The 17729-nt window shown below is 36.0% G+C and overlaps 2 protein-coding genes across 2 annotated transcripts; both read right to left on the bottom strand.

Moving 5' to 3' along the window:
- Window positions 1-61: 61 nt before the first annotated feature.
- On the bottom strand, window positions 62-2748 carry LOC115626170 (pickpocket protein 11). Its single transcript, XM_030521445.1, has 6 exons — window positions 2312-2748; window positions 1171-1473; window positions 653-1116; window positions 415-583; window positions 236-333; window positions 62-174 (listed from the first exon to the last, which is right to left on the bottom strand). The coding sequence occupies exons 1-6, from the start codon at window positions 2746-2748 to the stop codon at window positions 62-64; spliced, it is 1584 nt and encodes a 527-aa protein (XP_030377305.1).
- Window positions 2749-2835: 87 nt separating this feature from the next.
- On the bottom strand, window positions 2836-5497 carry LOC115626057 (pickpocket protein 11). The gene is made up of 5 exons (XM_030521309.1): window positions 4900-5497; window positions 4204-4803; window positions 3991-4147; window positions 3095-3201; window positions 2836-3011 (listed from the first exon to the last, which is right to left on the bottom strand). The coding sequence occupies exons 1-5, from the start codon at window positions 5495-5497 to the stop codon at window positions 2836-2838; spliced, it is 1638 nt and encodes a 545-aa protein (XP_030377169.1).
- Window positions 5498-17729: the final 12232 nt, after the last annotated feature.

The raw sequence follows: 17729 nt of genomic DNA, 5'->3' as shown, positions 1-17729 counted from the left end.
AGGAGCAGCTCATCAATCAAGAGACTTAATTCGAATGTGTCAAGGGTAGGCGTTTATTAGTCTAGTCCTGATTGACAAAGTTAAAGATAGGGCGAAAGGTCAAAAAATATATAAATTCAAAGGCAGTCACAATGCTGAACCCCATGATGAGACCAAGCAGGCCGCCAAACGAAGCTGTAAAGTAAAAAAAAAATAACTCGATTAAGTTGCTCGTCAAGTTGTTAGCAATAACCACCTAAAGCCGATAGCCAATTCTGAAATATCTCCATGCGGTAACGGGTGGACATCAAATCACTGTAGAAGACATGCAAAAGGATGTTGTCCGTCCGATTACTGCGATTAGCCGCTTGGCTAGACAGATAGGTAGATATAGAAAGATAGTTACTGGAGTGCATCTTCGGAAACTCTACTCACCTGGCAGTCATTCTTGTTAGGGAATAGGTGATGTTTAGTTTGCCCATAGTGCTCTCGGATACGTAATGATTCGATTGGCAGTCTGGCAAGCAGTCGCAGGGAAAGTCGTCTGTCTGGCGCACAATTGACAGTGTAATATTAATATTAGCCAGGGCCATGGAGAAAACACCTACGGATGAAGATGGAGTATTGAGAAAACTAGAACTTAAGGAGCATACAAGTAGTACTCGCAGCTTACGCTTGCTTTGTATCACGCAATTGACTTGTAGAATGCCACAGGTCGGCTGACTGCCATTATTGTGCATATAGGCCGGAAGGCAGCCGCAGCGCTTAAGGATCATCAGCACCCTACATTCAAACATGCAGTTGACGAAAGAGTATCGCTGCAGTCCGTTCAATGAGCGTTCGCGTCCAAACAGGCAGTTCCGCAATTGTAGGTCCATGCGGCGAATATCCTCGGTGGCATATGTCGACTCCGGGCTAATGCGGACAAAGCTCTCACGGGTCGCAGTCACGACTTTTGTTTCCGAATTCTCATCGGGAAAGTTGTAGGCATCGTGTATGAGCAGCCGGAAGCCATAGCCACTGAAGAAGGTGCCGTAGTAGTCAGAGATCATGGGATTGAGCAGTATTGATAGGCCAGTGGGATAGCCGCAGCCCGTAACGCGATACGGTCGCTTGGGCACCTGATACGCTATTTTCCTATAAACAACAATAATATATACTTCGACTTTCCTTCATTTCCTTCGCACTTACTCTGGAAAGTTGTTGGTTACCGAAGCAAAGTAATTGAAGCTGCAACACGTGCCCTCCATGGTTACAACGCGTTGAAATAGGCTCTCACATCTCGTATTCATGCCCTTCCAAATGCAACGCGAAATCATTTCAATGCAATCGGGTGATATTTGCTGTGCAAGATCGGCCAGCGTTACGTTGTTTAGCTTCAGAATGCGATCGTAGATCTGCAAACTTTCGTTGCTCACAACAAGGGTTGGTGGATAGAGTGTCAAGTTAAAGAGATCCCGCAAATCCATTTTCGTCACATTTGAAGGCAACTGCCTAAGGGATAAATAAATTTCAGAAAGAGAATCTTTATTAAGTATGCTTTCTTTTATTAAAAAATAGTGTTTAGTGTTGCTTATAGATCAAATCCCAGATTGATTTGGAAAACACAGCCCCAAATAGGGGGAAATGGAAAAACGATTTTCTTGCTTTATAAAGTAAGTGTTGTTTGCAGCTCAAGTCCTGAAAAAATATGGAAAACTCAGCTCCAAATAGGGGATAAAAGGTATATAAGTGTTTGGAAAAGGGATTTTCATATGATTTTCTTTATAAAAGATGGAAATAAGCCAAAATTATGAAAAATTAAATTCCCAATTGGGTGAAAACTTTATACCCGTTTTCACCCAATTAGGGATTGAATTTTGTTTGTTTGTTCTTACTGAAGCTCATTGCTAATGTTATTTTCTTTATTTAAGTCTGAAATAAGCACTGTAGTGCTAAATCGAAACATATATGATTAATAGGGGTGTTAAGCCCCAAGATAGTAGAGCATGAGTTGTTGATGTCTTTATTCCAAATAATTAATTAGCACACTCTTTGATTTATGAATACTTTATTTAACAAATATTATGTTAGTTCACTTCTTAAACAGTTTATTCAGTTACTTCTTTAGCACTTGACTTTCTTTCTGACTTCTTCGACAATTAAGACCCCACACTTCTGTAATCTGATTCTGATCTCAATGTTTAGCTTTCTTTGCTCTCTTTCTCTCGCTCTCTACCTGTAGCTGTCATTTCATAAACACGGCTACTGTGTTACTTTTTAATCTCAACTTCCTAAGGGAGTTGAATTCTCCCTGTTTTATAGAACTAAAGTATTTCTTTTTCATACTTACATGCGGTCTAAGAAATTCAGAGCTTTCGTTTTTGATATCTTATTGAAATTGCAAACAGTAATTGCGGGAAAGGGAATATTCCATGTGGGAAAGTGTGAGCTCTCGATAACTGTCACTGTAGGCGTTTCACGATTCCAATACCATGAGATGAGCACCAACACAATGGATGTTATGATGGCCAAGATGACAATGCCGAGCCAAAACAGTCGCTCACCATGACTGATGTCGGGCCGTGTAATATAACTAAAGCCATGCAGGGATGTAGTCTGACAATAGTTGCTCAAATTCTCGCTAAACCAACGCTTAAACGCCACCCATGGCGTCAGCGTGACCTGACTAGGTGAACGTTTGTCCTTCGTATTGCTCCCAAAAGACTTGGCCAGCTGTTGGGCCTGCACTTCCTGCAAGTCGAATATGCGACGTTTGGGCAAAGGCATTGATGGTTCTAGACTTCCTATGGACAACTGACCCAGAAGTCCAGAAGCGAACGCCAATTAACTGGCGGCCAGTTGTCCTAATTACCGCTAATGAGCAGCGGCTGCCAACTGGGCCTGACGACGTCGCTTGCGGCGCAGCCGATATTTAATTTGTTGTTTCGTTAACCAATTACAAGTGGGTCGCACAAACACGAAGAATATTAATTCGAAGACAGAAACGAAACTACACCCCATAAATAGTCCAGTGATGCCACCGAAAGTGCCTGAAAATTATACATTAATACGAGTACACAGTACAAGCATACGTCCTTTTGCTCATTAGTTCACTACTTCTGGCATTACTTGCCTATAAATGTTAGCCAGTTTTCGTAGACATCCAAGCGTAACTGCTCAGCGGTTAGAGCATCGTAATAAACATGCAGAAGCACTTCATTGGAGGCATTGAAATTTTTGCTGTAAGTAAAGTAAAGGCTTTCTAATCACATGCGATTTTTCAGATGTTTTTGGTGAGCAAACAAACAAGGAAGTGTAAAAAGGTATACTAAAAAGTCTGAAAATATGTAAAAGCTAGAAGCAAGCCTCATTTTACGGGCCTAAGCAAGTTCAGTATGACGCAACAAATAAATATAGGCTTGTCCGGTAGACCGCTCGTCAGACCTTCAACCTGTCTGTATGTATGAACCACGATAACTTTTGAGCAATAACAGCTAGAGTCACTATATTGGGTATTTAGACTTGTTTTCTGTATATGTATACTGAGTTTATCATAAACCATGAAAAGTTTCATTATTTTATATAGCTACCATAGGAACGATCGGTGAAAGCAAATCCTTTCTATGTTACGCTATTGTAAGTGTTTAATTATATCTCACAATAGTCGGAAGTAAGAGAGAAATCGGTGGACTTTATATGTTAGCTTCTATAAAAATGATTTGTATATTACAACTTAAGGCTGTAAGGCTTTGTGAGAGGGGACCCGTACAAAGTAAATAAGAGTCGGACATCCTTTTATAGAAGAATCTACTTCTATTTCTAATATTTTTCCACTTACAAGAACTTGTCATATTCATTTCTCACAATAGCCTGAAGTATTCGAAAAATCGATGCACTATATGAAGAAGAGTCGGATGCAAGCAGTATAAAAATCCTTTTATAGAAGCAAGGGCGTAGGCAGGGGGGGGGGGCAGGGGCCGTTGCCCCCCGTAGAAAAAATTTTGCCATTTCTAATATTTTTCCACTTACAAGAACTTGTCATATTCGTACTCCACTGGATAATTAACAGCCATTGGCACCACTTCGCTTAGCATTTCATAGCGATGGAATGCACACAGTGGCCAGCAATTGCAAAGGTAGACATAGTTTTCAATATTCCCAGTTTCCGTCAGTTGTCCATTTATAGCTGTAATGAGCTTGGAAAAGGACACTTGCAAAGAACGACTCAATTCTCCAACTTACAGTTGTGTTTTTGCAAGCATTCTAGCTCTGAAAATTTGCACACCAGCCAGTCCCTTCTTTTGGGGGTATGGGGCGCTACGCAACCACATTGTTTATGAAGTCGTTCGCCGCGACATTCCGCCAGACAATTGTCCTGTTCGTAGCTGGTGAAGTGAAACAATTTGCGTTCATTGGGCAAATAGCAGCGACGCTTGTCAACCTCCAGGCCACCCACGTAGGAGGTGGCATGTGTGCCAAATGGCTTCACCATCAGATAAGTCTCGGCGCTGTTTGGCGCAATCACGCGTGGACTGACGCCGTCGGGTGTGGTGTAGGATTCGTGCACCATTACCTCGAATCCATAGGTGGCTGCCGCAGCGCTGCCATAATCCTCAGACTGTGTTGCCAAACGTATAGTTAGGCCCTTTTCACAGCCGCTGTGGAAAGTGTGGCGTGTGCTCTCGTAATTAAATGTGCAACAGAGTCCTTGGTGGACAGTCCAGATGGGCTTAAGGATTTTTTCACAAGCTGTTGCCTGACCCTCCCACTTACAGCCCAAGAGCTGTGCCTCACACAAGGGCGGTGCCAAATCCTCCCATAACTGGGACCAGCTCTCGTTGCTTAAAGCCAATTGCAACAGAGCTCCGTGTGGCATGTTCAAGGACCTTTTGCCAGCCAACCAGGGCAGCCGTCTTAGCGTGTCCTCTGGCAGACCCAGCTGCCTCGCTTTCTGCTGCAAACGCTGCTTGGAAACGCGATTCAAACTGCAGATTGTCACTGCGGGAAAGGGCATGTTGGATGTCGGCTCATGCATGCTCTCTATAATGCGTATGGTGGGCGTGTCCACATTCAGGGTGTGCGACATAACCAGCACGATGAGGGATAAGAGAACGGCGGTGCATATCAGTAGCCACCAGAGAACCCGTTGCCACGTTTTGGCGCCAACGAAAATATGAAAGCCATGTATGCTGGCCATCTCACAATAGATCTCGAATCCGGTCTTGCGTTTGCAGAGTCCGTCATCGACGCGTGCCCGCAAAAACGCCAGAAAACTAGGCAAGGGTAGTCCGTTGAACCATTTGTGGCATAAGCTTAGGCGTTTGGCCGCCACGCTGTGCCCTTTGCGCCACAATCTGACCACCTTTAGGCGCTTCAGCGTTTTGTTAAGCGTTTCAAGATTACTCTCTGGCTTTGGCAGCCTAACGAACTGCTGTAGCGGATGGACTTTGTGCGGCAGTTTGGGTCTCAGATACGACTCGAAATTTATTAAGTAAATAGGTTGCTCCGGCTCGTCGGTGTTTAGTTGGGGCTCCATTACACTTATCTTCGGGCAATGCGGCACAATGATTGTTCGTTAAGCTCAATAGTCCTCTGGCTTATATAGACATGGTGCGCATATAGACAGAAGTTTCATTTGCTCGTGCTGCTACGCCCTTAGCCTGTAGTTGGATTATCAGCGATTTTTCAATCAATACAATAAATCAGATATGTATGTGCTTACAACTCGTCCATGAAAACAAGACAAAGCTCTTTATTAAATGTAGAAGCACATGTACTCTTTTTTTCTTTCTACACCGGAAATCGTGTTTATGTTAAGTTCTTGCAACATTTAATACAAAAGTCTGAAGACTTTAATTGTTGGTATTTAGGAGTGAATGGGATTCAAAAAGAAACGCCACATCATTTGCTGAAATCAAACTGTAATTGTTTTGTTCTTAAAAATGTTCCATATTATATTCACAATTGTTACTTAGGATCTAAACTTCTATATTCTACATCTACTCTCTCTTTTTGCAATTCCCTTTGATTTACATTTGTTATTCTCATCTCCAATGTGAATGTGGACTGTATTTCCTATTGGTTGTTTATACTTGTACTATCGATGACCTGCATATGATATCGCACTAATCGATACCAGATGCTTACATTGGAATTTTGGATTAAGAAAATGTGCTTAAATGCCACTAGAAGTTGTATAGAGTTGTATTTAAAGTATAGTTTCTTTTGCGCATTAAAAAATTTGAAAGCTTTAAAATAAACATAACATTAATAAAGTTGAGTAAAAAAGTGATATTGTTGCATTTAAAATTTAATCAATATCTGCAACAAATCAGATATGTGCTTACAACTTGTCCAAGAAACAATTATTAAATGCAGAACCACTTGTACTCAATTTTCTTTTTTTTATCAGAAATACAGTCTATGAAACTTCAGTTGTTGGTATTTAGAAGAGAAGTACGAATAGAAATGGTGGTCCCTCGAAAGGAGCCAAGTGAGGCAGCAGCTTGGTTTCTTAAAATCAGCTTAAATTATACTAGAAGTCTTATATAAAACATAGTTTCTGTTGTGCATTAAAACATTTAAAAGCTTTTAAGAAGTATTATTTTAACATTTAAATTGTTCTTCATTTCTGCAGCAATGTATTCAAAAATTCCTGGTATCGTTGAAAATAATTATGCATTTGTTTGCCAGGCCATCCTAAGTACATATGTAGCTATATAGTCACTTCTGTTCACATCTGCTGGTCCAATCCAATAAGCTTCGCAAACACATTAACCGCAAAGTGAGAAAAACAATATTTCCTACCATGTTTTTATGCATACTGAGATTGTTTGTTTATGTTACTGTGTTGTTGTTATTGTTTATTTTTGCATTGTTTTGCTAATGAATTTGTTATTATTTGTTTTGGGCACACACGCACACACAAACAAACCCACCCATAAAGCGCATTTATTTGAAATCGAATTTATGGGCATAAATTGTTTAAATATTTTGCTCGTGCCCGGCTGCCGTTCTCCAACGCATATTGATTAGGTCAGTCCAAATACACTGATGATCACCCAAATAGTTAAACACACTGCTGCAAAACACAAACTGTAGCAACAATTCAAATCGTGCTGCAATTTTGGTTCAAAAAAAGAATACTCTTTAATACCTTTTAACCTTTCTGAAAACCTCCTTTAAATTCTAGATAGCTTCAATTTGTGTTTCAGGTAATCGTTTTATTGTTTTCAAATCATGTTCGTAAATTAAATTGAATTAAATTAGAAATGTCTGTTTAGAAAAGCCAACGCGTTTCGGAAAACCTCCTTTACATTCAAGATAGCTTCAATTTCTGTTTGAAATCATGTTCCTAAATTGAATTTGTAGTTAAATTAAATTGAATTAAATTAGAAATAAATTTGTAATAAATACCTTAGTAAATTAAAAATAATCTGGTACTTGGATAATACGCTAGGATAAAGTATATAAATAACTAAATACAAATAAGTTTAAAGAAATCATATTAATTAAAACCTGCAGTACCCTTCAATTATAATAACAATAAATGGAAAAGTAGTTAAGAAGTTTTATTTTTAAAATGTTGATCATTTTATTTTTGTTTCCACAATCATTTTATTATTTGAAAAATTAAAGTTATCTCAAAATTGTAGTATTGGTATAGTCACAATAACACTGCAATGTGAAGTTCGAATTCATTCCTGATTTTCTTTAAATATAAAAAAATAAATTGCTTAATATAACATTGAACATCATGCCTTGCAGTTAAATCTTTGAAATATTAAGATTAAAAATAGTATTATAAATAGGTATTATAAATGGTTATTATAAAGAGTTATAATAAATAGTTAGATGGTAAGTAGTTAGATGATTAATAGTTAGATAAAAAGTTAGATGATAAATAGCTAGATGATAAATAGTTAGTTAGATAAAAAGTTAGATGATAAATAGTTAGATGATAAATAGTTAGATGGTAAATAGTTAGATGATAAATAGTGAGTTGATAAATAGTTAGATGATAAAAAGTTGGATGATAAATAGTGAGTTGATAAATAGTTAGATGATACAAGTAAATAGTTAGATGATAAATAATTAGATGATAAATAGTTAGATGATTAATAGTTAGATGGTAAATAGTGAGTTGATAAATAGTTAGATGATAAATAGTTAGATGGTAACTAGTTAGATGGTAAATAGATAGATGATAAATAGTTAGATGATTAATAGTTAGATGGTAAATAGTTAGATGGTAAATAGTGAGTTGATAAATAGTTAGATGATAAATAGTTAGATGATAAATAGTTAGATGATAAATAGTGAGTTGATAAATAGTTAGATATTAAATAAATAATTAGACGATAAATATTTAGATGATAAATAGTTAGATAAAAAGTTAGATGATAAATAGTTAGATGATAAATAGTTAGATGATAAATAATTAGATGATAAAAAGTTAGATCATAAATACATAGTTGGATGGTAAATAGTGAGTTGATAAATAGTTAGATGATAAATAGTTAGACGATAAATATTTAGATGATAAATAGTTAGATAAAAAGTTAGATGATTAATAGTTAGATGGTAAATAGTGAGTTGATATATAGTTAGATGATAAATAGTTAGATGATAAATAGTTATATGATAAATAATTAGATGATAAAATGTTAGATGATAAATACATAGTTGGATGGTAAATAGTGAGTTGATAAATAGTTAGATGATAAATAGTTAGACGATAAATATTTAGATGATAAATAGTTACATAAAAAGTTAGATGATTAATAGTTAGATGGTAAATAGTGAGTTGATATATAGTTAGATGATAAAAAGTTAGATGATAAATACATAGTTGGATGGTAAACAGTTAGATGATAAATAAATAGCAGGGAAGTGCGAAGCTTTTTCGTTTTTGATTGCCAGTCGTTCGATCGATAGAGCCTTTTACTCTGAACTGAATTGGGAGCATAACGTTTTGTAGATTGCCTTTAGAAACTTAAAAAACTCGTGTTAGGCAATGAAATATTGTGCTTAAATGTGCAAGTCTTAACGAGGATGCTAATTATTGTGCCTTGAACTATAACAAATTAAAATGCAAGCAATTAAAAACTAACTGAACATATTTCTAAAATAAGACTGTTGTCGGAGATAATGTTCGCTGTATTTATATGCAATGTTTGTTGTTTTGCTCAGAGTTGAGTTGGAAAATAAATTGAATTAGTAATTTAGTTTAGTGAAACAATACTCTGGTATATAGTACCTATTGAAATGGCGGCCAGTGTATAGAGGCGTGTGTAAATAGAATTGATTGATGGCTTAAATTCTAAATTGTGGCATACTTTTGTGCGACATTTCAAATCCGCTGGCAGATCGGGTGGTCTAATGCAAACATGGCTGTTACAAATTAATATTTTGAATGGGTAGTTAAATATTATGTTAGCTGGCTGGCAAATATTTAAATTCTATGGAATCCCGCAAGGCCATAAATTAGCAGGCAATGACCACATTAGGTGTGCACGTGTGCCCAATTAATTAAAAAAAATTGCTTTCGTGATAGGAAGTTTGCCCAAAAAATGGGGGTACACATTGATATTGAAATACTGTGTACACTTAATTCACTTTCTAGCCACGTGCCCGCCATGAGACACAGCCACAAGTACTTATATATGTATATAGATACTATATGCCTGTCTGGTTCATTAATTTATTACAAAATGAGAGGTGGTGGTGCTCTGACAGCCTCAGCGTCAGCGCCACCGCCAGCGCCATCGCCTGATAAGGCAGTGATTCGGGTAGATGATCGGATTGGATTGGATCGCTGTCCGATGACAGCTTCATGATCCACATTGTCTCTGTTTTGAGTGCAGCTGCACTGAAAATTGCAAGTTTATGATGATGGGAGGGGGGGCCTTGACTGAAGTTTAAACACACCTTGGTACAACATTTTTGGGCCACAATTGTTTAAAGATGTTCGTGTTTATAAATAAACGCATAACGGTATCTGCATTACGTCAGCCAACGGTTAATCTACAGGGCTCCAAGCTGCTGACTGGACGCCACGTGCGACCGACGTGGAACCGACGTGGCTCACTGGCTGCTGCCTGCATGGGCTATTTTTGGAAGAGCCTCGCCAATTCAGCAGCTTGAAAATAAGAAACAATTGCTAATTGTATAAACACAAGTAGATGAACTGTACAGTAAATATCAGCTAAATAGCTCAATATTTTAATGAAAATTGGGCTTCATCTCGCTTTTCATCATCTTTTCAAATTGAATTGAAGATCAGTTAAAATTGTCGCACGCTGCAACACTCAACAAATGTTTGATGAAATTTTAATAGATTATATTATACGTTTTATATGATATATTTTTTATATATTTATTATGACATTTTATAGCTTAACATCAAAAGAACAAGCACAACTTCCCAGTGCTTTTAAGAAGCTAGCTTTTCATCATCGTTTCAACTTAAATTGAAGATCAGTTCAAAATTGTCGCTCGATTCAACACTCAACAATTGTTTGATGGAATTTCAATAGCTAGACCCTATTTTATTGACTTTTTTGATATATATTTTATATGATTTTTATAGCTTTACATCAAAAGAATGAGCTGCTTTTGGTGCCTTCTTATTATGACAAAGCAGGCTTAATACGCAACAAGCCCTCTGTGTACACTTTACTTAATTAAAACTTACATATCTCATAAAAATATTACATTACTGGCACGGGGTTCGAGTTACGCTTTAACCAATATTTTGGGATATAGAAAATAGAAAACGCCCCCAGACTTTGTACCTTTTGTTGAGTTCAAAATCGTCGGAAATCTGGGCGTTGTTTTTAAAATGACACATCAAATATATTTATTTGACACCTACTTGAGGCTTACTTGACGTCATACATGTAACATTCATAAAAACAACCGAACCGCTGAAATCACTGTGTGGAACTTCTGCCTATATTTTAGAATGAAAAAATTCGAATAAACTATTGAAAGTTTTAAAATTGTATCACATTTGCTGTACTACTGTGTACAAATATGATAATTAAAATAATTATAGCTTTCAAAATCATTATTTATTCATTAAAATTTTTCTTTGTCGCCTTCAAAGAAATCCCCTCGGGGTGCAGGTGCATATATATTAACATTTTTAGAATTTTCAAAGCAGTCCTAAAAGTCCTTTTTCTGTTATGAGAAATACCGACCCGCACTATCAATTAAAGTTTTCATTTCTTCGTTTAAATTTAAATTTGTTAAAATTCAAAGAAATCTTCTCAGGAGCCTAAGCCTAAGCTTTTCCGAAATCTACAAGCAGCCCAAAAAGTACCTTTTCAGTACATTTTTCGGCTTGAATCTCCTTTTCAATCGAGGGTTTAGGAGCAAGGTTTTTTGATTTGCTCAAGATCTTTTTTCTCAGTCGATGTTCTTTGTCGTCTTCAACGCTTTCTTTTTAATTCTTTTTGAATATTTTTTTTTAGTCTGTTTATCGAAAGCTTTCTGTAACATTATTAACGTTACGGCTGTAAAAATTGCATTCCTTAATTTAATAATTTAACCGAGCTGCTTTACTGAATGTTTTCGGACATTGTAAAAATCGAAAAATTTATTTTCTAAACTTTGTTCACAAAACACAAATGGAGGGAATGGTGCAAAAATTTGACACACCTAACAAAAGCAGTACTGCTAACTTAAATATATATTTATATAACAAAATAGAAGCACCCGCTCGGGTACACTCTGGTACATATTTATAGTTGATGTTCATTATAGGTAGGCAGCATTCATATTGTCTGTTGCCCTAGCCCCCCCAGCAGCGTTTGATTATCAGCCGCTATTGATTTACAGCCGACGCGCGTACTTTATTTTTAAAACTAGAGCGAGGCTGCTAATCTTTCGATTGCAATTGACGTAAATCAATTGAGCTGCTGTTGATTCCGAAGAAAAAGAAGTTGACTCTGGTTCAAACAATTTTCAAAAAAGCGTAATGTCAAATGAGTGTGATTCGGCATGACGCAGCCGCATGCTGAATCATGATGAAACCGAATTCCCACATCATTCATTCAGCATTCAGCAATCATTATGCGCATTAACACAAAACAGAAACAGGCGATGTGATTGTTTTAGCCAACACTTGGCTTCTATCTATTAATTATTTACAAGCACAGAATATTTATTATTCTGCAATGCCTGGCACGCTCGCATTCGCATCTACTTGTATGTATACGTATTCTTGTTTACGTTATCATAAATAAATTTTTGGCATGACCTTAGATTAGCGTCTTCAGTTCAGATTCAGATTAGTGTGCATACAGCGGAATATTCTTGCTATTTATTTATTTGATTATTGTTATTAATTTGATGTGTGTTATCAGAGACTCGCGCCGCGCCACTCACATGTTACCACGCACATCGATTGTGGGTTTATTTCTGACATTAGCAATTAAATTTCGTCGCTATAAAAACGCAAATATCATTCACAAATAAACTCACTGCAAATGCTGCTGTCATATAAATTAGCACGCTATTAGGCCCTGACACTGACTTGGAAAACATTTTATCAGCGGTTGTTGCTATTGTTGTTCTGCGCCGGTCATAGCTCTTACTATATACGAGTACATAGTTTTTGATAAGTGCACCTCACTTAGCAAGTTGCCATCCGCTTGATTCCATGGCAGGTGCAGCTCTAAAAATAGTCACAGATCTGGGAGGGATTTCTCAATTATTTTTATTTGATGTTTAGGCTAAAAACGAAAAAAGAAACTAAACAACAATTAATATTTTTAGACAAGGGTATTAAAGGTTAACTATTTTAGTTATTAATTATTATAATCTTCATTAAGAAACTGTTTTGATTAATTTATATAAACACTATTAGCTACTATACCCTTTTATCCTTTGGGTAGAGTGTATGAAAAGCGAAAAGGAAGAGCCATAACAAATCTAGTATGCCCTAAAACGAAGTCTAATAATTAAATAGATTTTGAGTTCAAATAAAATTTAAGCAGCATCTACATAATCAATAAAAAACACGAATCCTAAAACCTTTTAAAAACCAATAGGTTCCAATGTGTTGAGTCTTCTTTGAACATGAAAAGAACCGCAGCATTTCTACCCCCTTTGGTAAAAGCCGCCTACGCCCTTGTTTTCTGCAGAAGCTGCACAGGTGACGAGGATGTAGAAAGTGTGGAGCACTTCCTTTCTCACTGTCCAGCTCCCAGTTGATTTCTTGAATAATCTCAATTATACAACAAAACTGGAGATCGTAAAAGTTTAGTTTATTAGAAGCTCCAGATTGGTGGTCGAAGCTAAAACAACTAAAGGGAACTAACTGGCAACACAATGGCTCTTCTTGGCCTGTTTGTGGGGCGCATATAACCCTTCAGCCATACATATCTTCGCAGCCCAACCTAAGACGTTAACAATTATTCTTATTTCTTATTTTTTTTTATACTATTCACCCGTTTTTCATAATTGTTTCATCATTATTTCATATTTCATTGATGCTTCCAAGTAAATGTCTAGCACATGGCCCATATCAGTGAATAACTTGCTAATGACGCATTAATATATAAATTCCGTTGTAATAAATGAATGAGTGTTAAATTTTAGCGGAACTCTCTGAACAGTTGAAAGCCGATAGCTGGAAATATACTTTCATAATTAAAGAAAGACGCAAAGACGAAAAAATGTCGTGTGACGCATTTGAATTGATTTTTAAAAGTTAGCTGTGACTTAATGCCGACTGCTTCAGCTTTTATAGTACAACTTTTTTTTTGTAGACCAAAAGCTAAACTTCAGCATCAACGTTTCCTTTACTTTTTACAAAGACGTGCTAAAATTAGAATGTCTTTTTGTTGATACGTCAAAAGATTATGCCCAGAAGTGAATGGTAGAATCTACGAGTATAGGTTGCGTAAAAAATGAACATAAATCAAAGATTTAACATTAAATTTTAGGGCTACAGTTAAGCAAAGGTTAGGTTAGGTTGTGTATAATGTGTTCTTAGTTACTAGATAAAAGGATAATGGCTTTACGTTGTCATGTGAGAAGAAAGTGCTTTTATAAATCAGAATCTGTTGTAAAACTATTTGCTGTCATTTATGTGAATTTTTGTTTAAATTATATGTCTCAGTTAAACTGCCAGTTGACTGACCTGGCAAGCAAATAAAGATGAAATCTATGAACCATATAATGATGTGCTGATTACACACGATGAAGTCGTGCCTTAGTCTACCTAGTGTTATTATTTAAATGGGCAGATGACATGTGTTTAGAGAAGCCTTAAAAATTATATCATTTGTTATTTTTTATTTAACAATATATGTAGGCCTTAGCTAACGTTATGCCTGACTGATTACAAGAAATGTTTTCTCGTTTTCTATACAAACAGAAACAAGTTTTATGGGAAAGAGCCATGTATGTAACAATATATTTGTAACAATAGCCATTACAGTTCCAATTGATTACAGTTGGATGCGTCACATTGGCAGCCTATCTAAGCTGCATTATAATACATCCTGTTTCTATGCCTACTATATTAATTTTAATATATCCATCCAGATGTGATCGACGTCATGGAAAGAATTGTGGTTAGAGGGAAAATGCGATAATTACTGCGATTAATATTCGATAATTACGAAAAAACATGATGGTGGTCAGAATATTTATAGAAATAAAAAGCATTCAATTCTATCTATGACTATGCAGTATAAAAAAGAACTTAGTCTTTTCCCCAAAATTAATTCTCAAATGGATTTAACACCGAGATAAAATATTAGTTATTTCATTCTAAATGCATCAAACTTCAAGATTTAAAGAAATGTCAAACAAATCAAACAAACTTTTCAAACAAATGGCATAATGTTTTGGAAAACACAGAATTGAACGGAATGTCCTTTAAAAAAATATATATTTCGAAACCTACAGAAAACTATCTACTTTTTATTAAACTATGAAATGTCAATTTGCATTTTTTTGGTATCAAATATAATTTCTTTGGATCCAATAACACTTCTGAACAAACTTGTTTGTTGTAAATTTGTTTAATAATTTTTTATGTTGATTTATTTTTTGGAAGAAAATTAAATGAAATTATATACTCATAAATTTGTAATATGAACAATTTCGTATTAAGAACACAAGTTGTTATTATGCATTTCAAAAGTGGCACATGTTTTATAATTCTTAAAAATTATGTATCACAAATTATTACGTTTCGCAAAAGTTAATGTCAGTTAACAGTCATATGAAGGGGGTGTTACATCAGAGGTCCATACTCTAAATAAAATATCATAGAATCGATGACATGGTTATCCTCAAATATAATGATTTTTTGTATCCTAATTTTTTCTTTGAACTCCAAGTCTTCGCTCTTTTTCTATAATTAACTGGACATGCTAAAATATTTGAAATGCCTTTTAAAGAAAGAAAAGATGTGTATTATTATTAGAGGTATTAACTCTTTATACAAGACCAACGATTTGTATAAGACACGATGAGTTAGCTTTCACTCTAATTCTTCTGTCAACTCCAAAGCGTCTCTTTTATTTCTAGTAAATAATTCGGAACCCTAACATTAACCGGAGAAACAGTTTCTATGGGAATATTCGTAATTGGTTGTTGAAAGAGTCTCTTAAGAAAAAATGTTTAGTACTATTAACTACACAATTATTGATTTGTCATCTTTGTTAAAACAAAAAATTAGATTGTTAGCTGTGTTGTCCGCTTTAGGACTAAGAGCTTGATCTTATTGAATTTAAGAAATCCTTTCGGAGACCCAAACCCGACTGCAATCTAAGCCGGAATCGAGACCAGAATCAACCCTGATTTTTGAATAAAGTCAAGTCGCTGTAGATAAAAAAACCCATTCCGAATTAATAATTTGGTGTGCAAGTTCAAAACGTTCAAACGGACAGACTGATATGGTCCGACAAACAGACATATTATAAATTGGTGCAAAAATCGCTCTTTCCATAATTTTATTGCTATATTCTTTTTTTTTTTTCTTGCTATTTTTTCAATATTACGTTTCTGGACCGTTTTAAAAATAACTTTTTTATGTTTGTGTTTTCATTTCAAAAATATTTTCAAAATAAATATTAATCAGAATTAGAATCGGAAATGGAGGCACATCTGATCTTTACTGATAACCCTACATAGTATGCATTAAAGTTCGTATTAATATCTCAAGAGCTCTGCTAAGCTTCGCACCCACCCGTGAAAAAATGTTCGCTTTAATGATTTCAGTAATGTCTTTTGCTATGCGCTGCGTCGACGTCTCAGCAAACAAAAGAAAAGGCTTAATACTATGACGTCAGCAAAGTCATTGAATTATTAATTAATAATAATAATGAGGAGAGGCGCTCAGCGCTCAGCACTTAGCTGAGCCGAGCCGAGTCGAGTCGAGCTAAGCCGTGCCAAATACTAATAGCAAACACATTTTGTAGATCATGAGCTTGATCGCAGCGGCGAAATAGTGTGTTTTTGTTGCTATTTTTTTAAGCCAACTATTTAAGTTGGCTCGCACGGAAGACGTCAGTCTCTGGGCCTCTGAGGCCGAGACTACCTGAGCATAATATTAAGTTACAAATAATGACGAATGCGTTTTTGCCGACAAACTCAACTCGCTGCTGATGTGGCGGCTGGCTGTGTGTCGATCCCGTGAGCTGCGTTAAAGTCGCGAGATTAAAAAAGTCAAGTGACACTCAAATGCGTCAATCGGCAACAACAACAACAACAAAGACAGCAGCAACAACAACGCGAGTAACAAAAAAAATTGAAACAAAACAGAAGCAGCAATAAACTTGGACAGAGTACAAAAGTCAAGCTGGCTGTGTTGGGTCTCTTTGTCTGACTGCCCGGTGGCCTCTCAGTCTCTCTGTCTGGCTGTCTCTCCGCCAGGCAGTGTTGCAAATGTAGCGCTTTTTCCGCTAGCTGTGAAGTTTTTGAACTGCAGTTTTCCGAGGGTCAACAAAAAAGGGTATTAGTTTTTGACTCCATTTTGCCAAAGGGTGTGTGGGCCCTTAAAAGGATCTTAAGGCAACAAAACACTTTTTAAAAATGACATTACTATTGCTATACTTAATACTACTAACGTAGATATGAATATTAAATGTATTTTGTCGCTAGTATTTGTATTTGTCATTTACTTGTCTAGTGTTTTCTTTTGGGATTTTTTTTGTTTAATATAATTAAGAAACATGAGGGAGTCATGATTCGGTTCTGTTTTTTTATTTATTTATCAAATTCACTATTCTTATGTTGAAAATATATATAGGAAGTCTGCATAAAATGCAAATTTTATGTATGAATGATTTGACTATTTTAAACTTTGGTCAGATAAACAAATAATTTCCATGACATGTTGTCCTTAAATTAAAACCAATAATCAACAACCATAAACAACAATCTTCCTTAGGATTTACTTTTAAATCCTACTTGCATAACATTTCGATTTTGTCAAATAAAGCAAGCTGCTTATGAAGAATCGGCTTTTTATCTGAATTACACATTCTTTAGCTGTTTTCTAGCAGTTCTTTTGCCGCACAAGGTTGGGCAACACTGCCAGCAGGCTCCTTGCCTGCCTGCCTGCCTCTGTGTTTGTCAGTTTCTCCTTGGCGTTGATGATGGGCTGCGATTGCATTGTGTACAGTTAGCAATTAAGATTGCAGCTGTTAAAGAGGCTTGGTCTTGATTATGATGACGACCATCATGATGTTGATGATGATGCTGATGGATCATAACAAAGAAATGCTGAATTGCCCACTTCG

Source organism: Scaptodrosophila lebanonensis, unplaced genomic scaffold, assembly GCF_003285725.1.
Source record: "Scaptodrosophila lebanonensis strain 11010-0011.00,11010-0021.00 unplaced genomic scaffold, SlebRS2 tig00000080-arrow-pilon, whole genome shotgun sequence".
NCBI lineage: Eukaryota > Metazoa > Arthropoda > Insecta > Diptera > Drosophilidae > Scaptodrosophila > Scaptodrosophila lebanonensis.
Note: the sequence above shows the minus strand (reverse complement) of the source record. Positions and strands in the feature narration are given on the sequence as shown.

Coding starts and splice junctions, on each gene's coding strand:
- LOC115626170 (XM_030521445.1), bottom strand. CDS start 2,748: ATGCCTTTGCCCAAACGTCGCATATTCGACTTGCAGGAAGTGCAGGCC. Junction 334..414: donor CTAACAAGAATGACTGCCAG/GTGAGTAGAGTT, acceptor GGCTAATCGCAG/TAATCGGACGGACAACATCC. Junction 175..235: donor GAATTGGCTATCGGCTTTAG/GTGGTTATTGCT, acceptor TTTACTTTACAG/CTTCGTTTGGCGGCCTGCTT.
- LOC115626057 (XM_030521309.1), bottom strand. CDS start 5,497: ATGGAGCCCCAACTAAACACCGACGAGCCGGAGCAACCTATTTACTTA. Junction 3,202..3,990: donor TACGAATATGACAAGTTCTT/GTAAGTGGAAAA, acceptor CTTTACTTACAG/CAAAAATTTCAATGCCTCCA. Junction 3,012..3,094: donor AAACTGGCTAACATTTATAG/GCAAGTAATGCC, acceptor TATAATTTTCAG/GCACTTTCGGTGGCATCACT.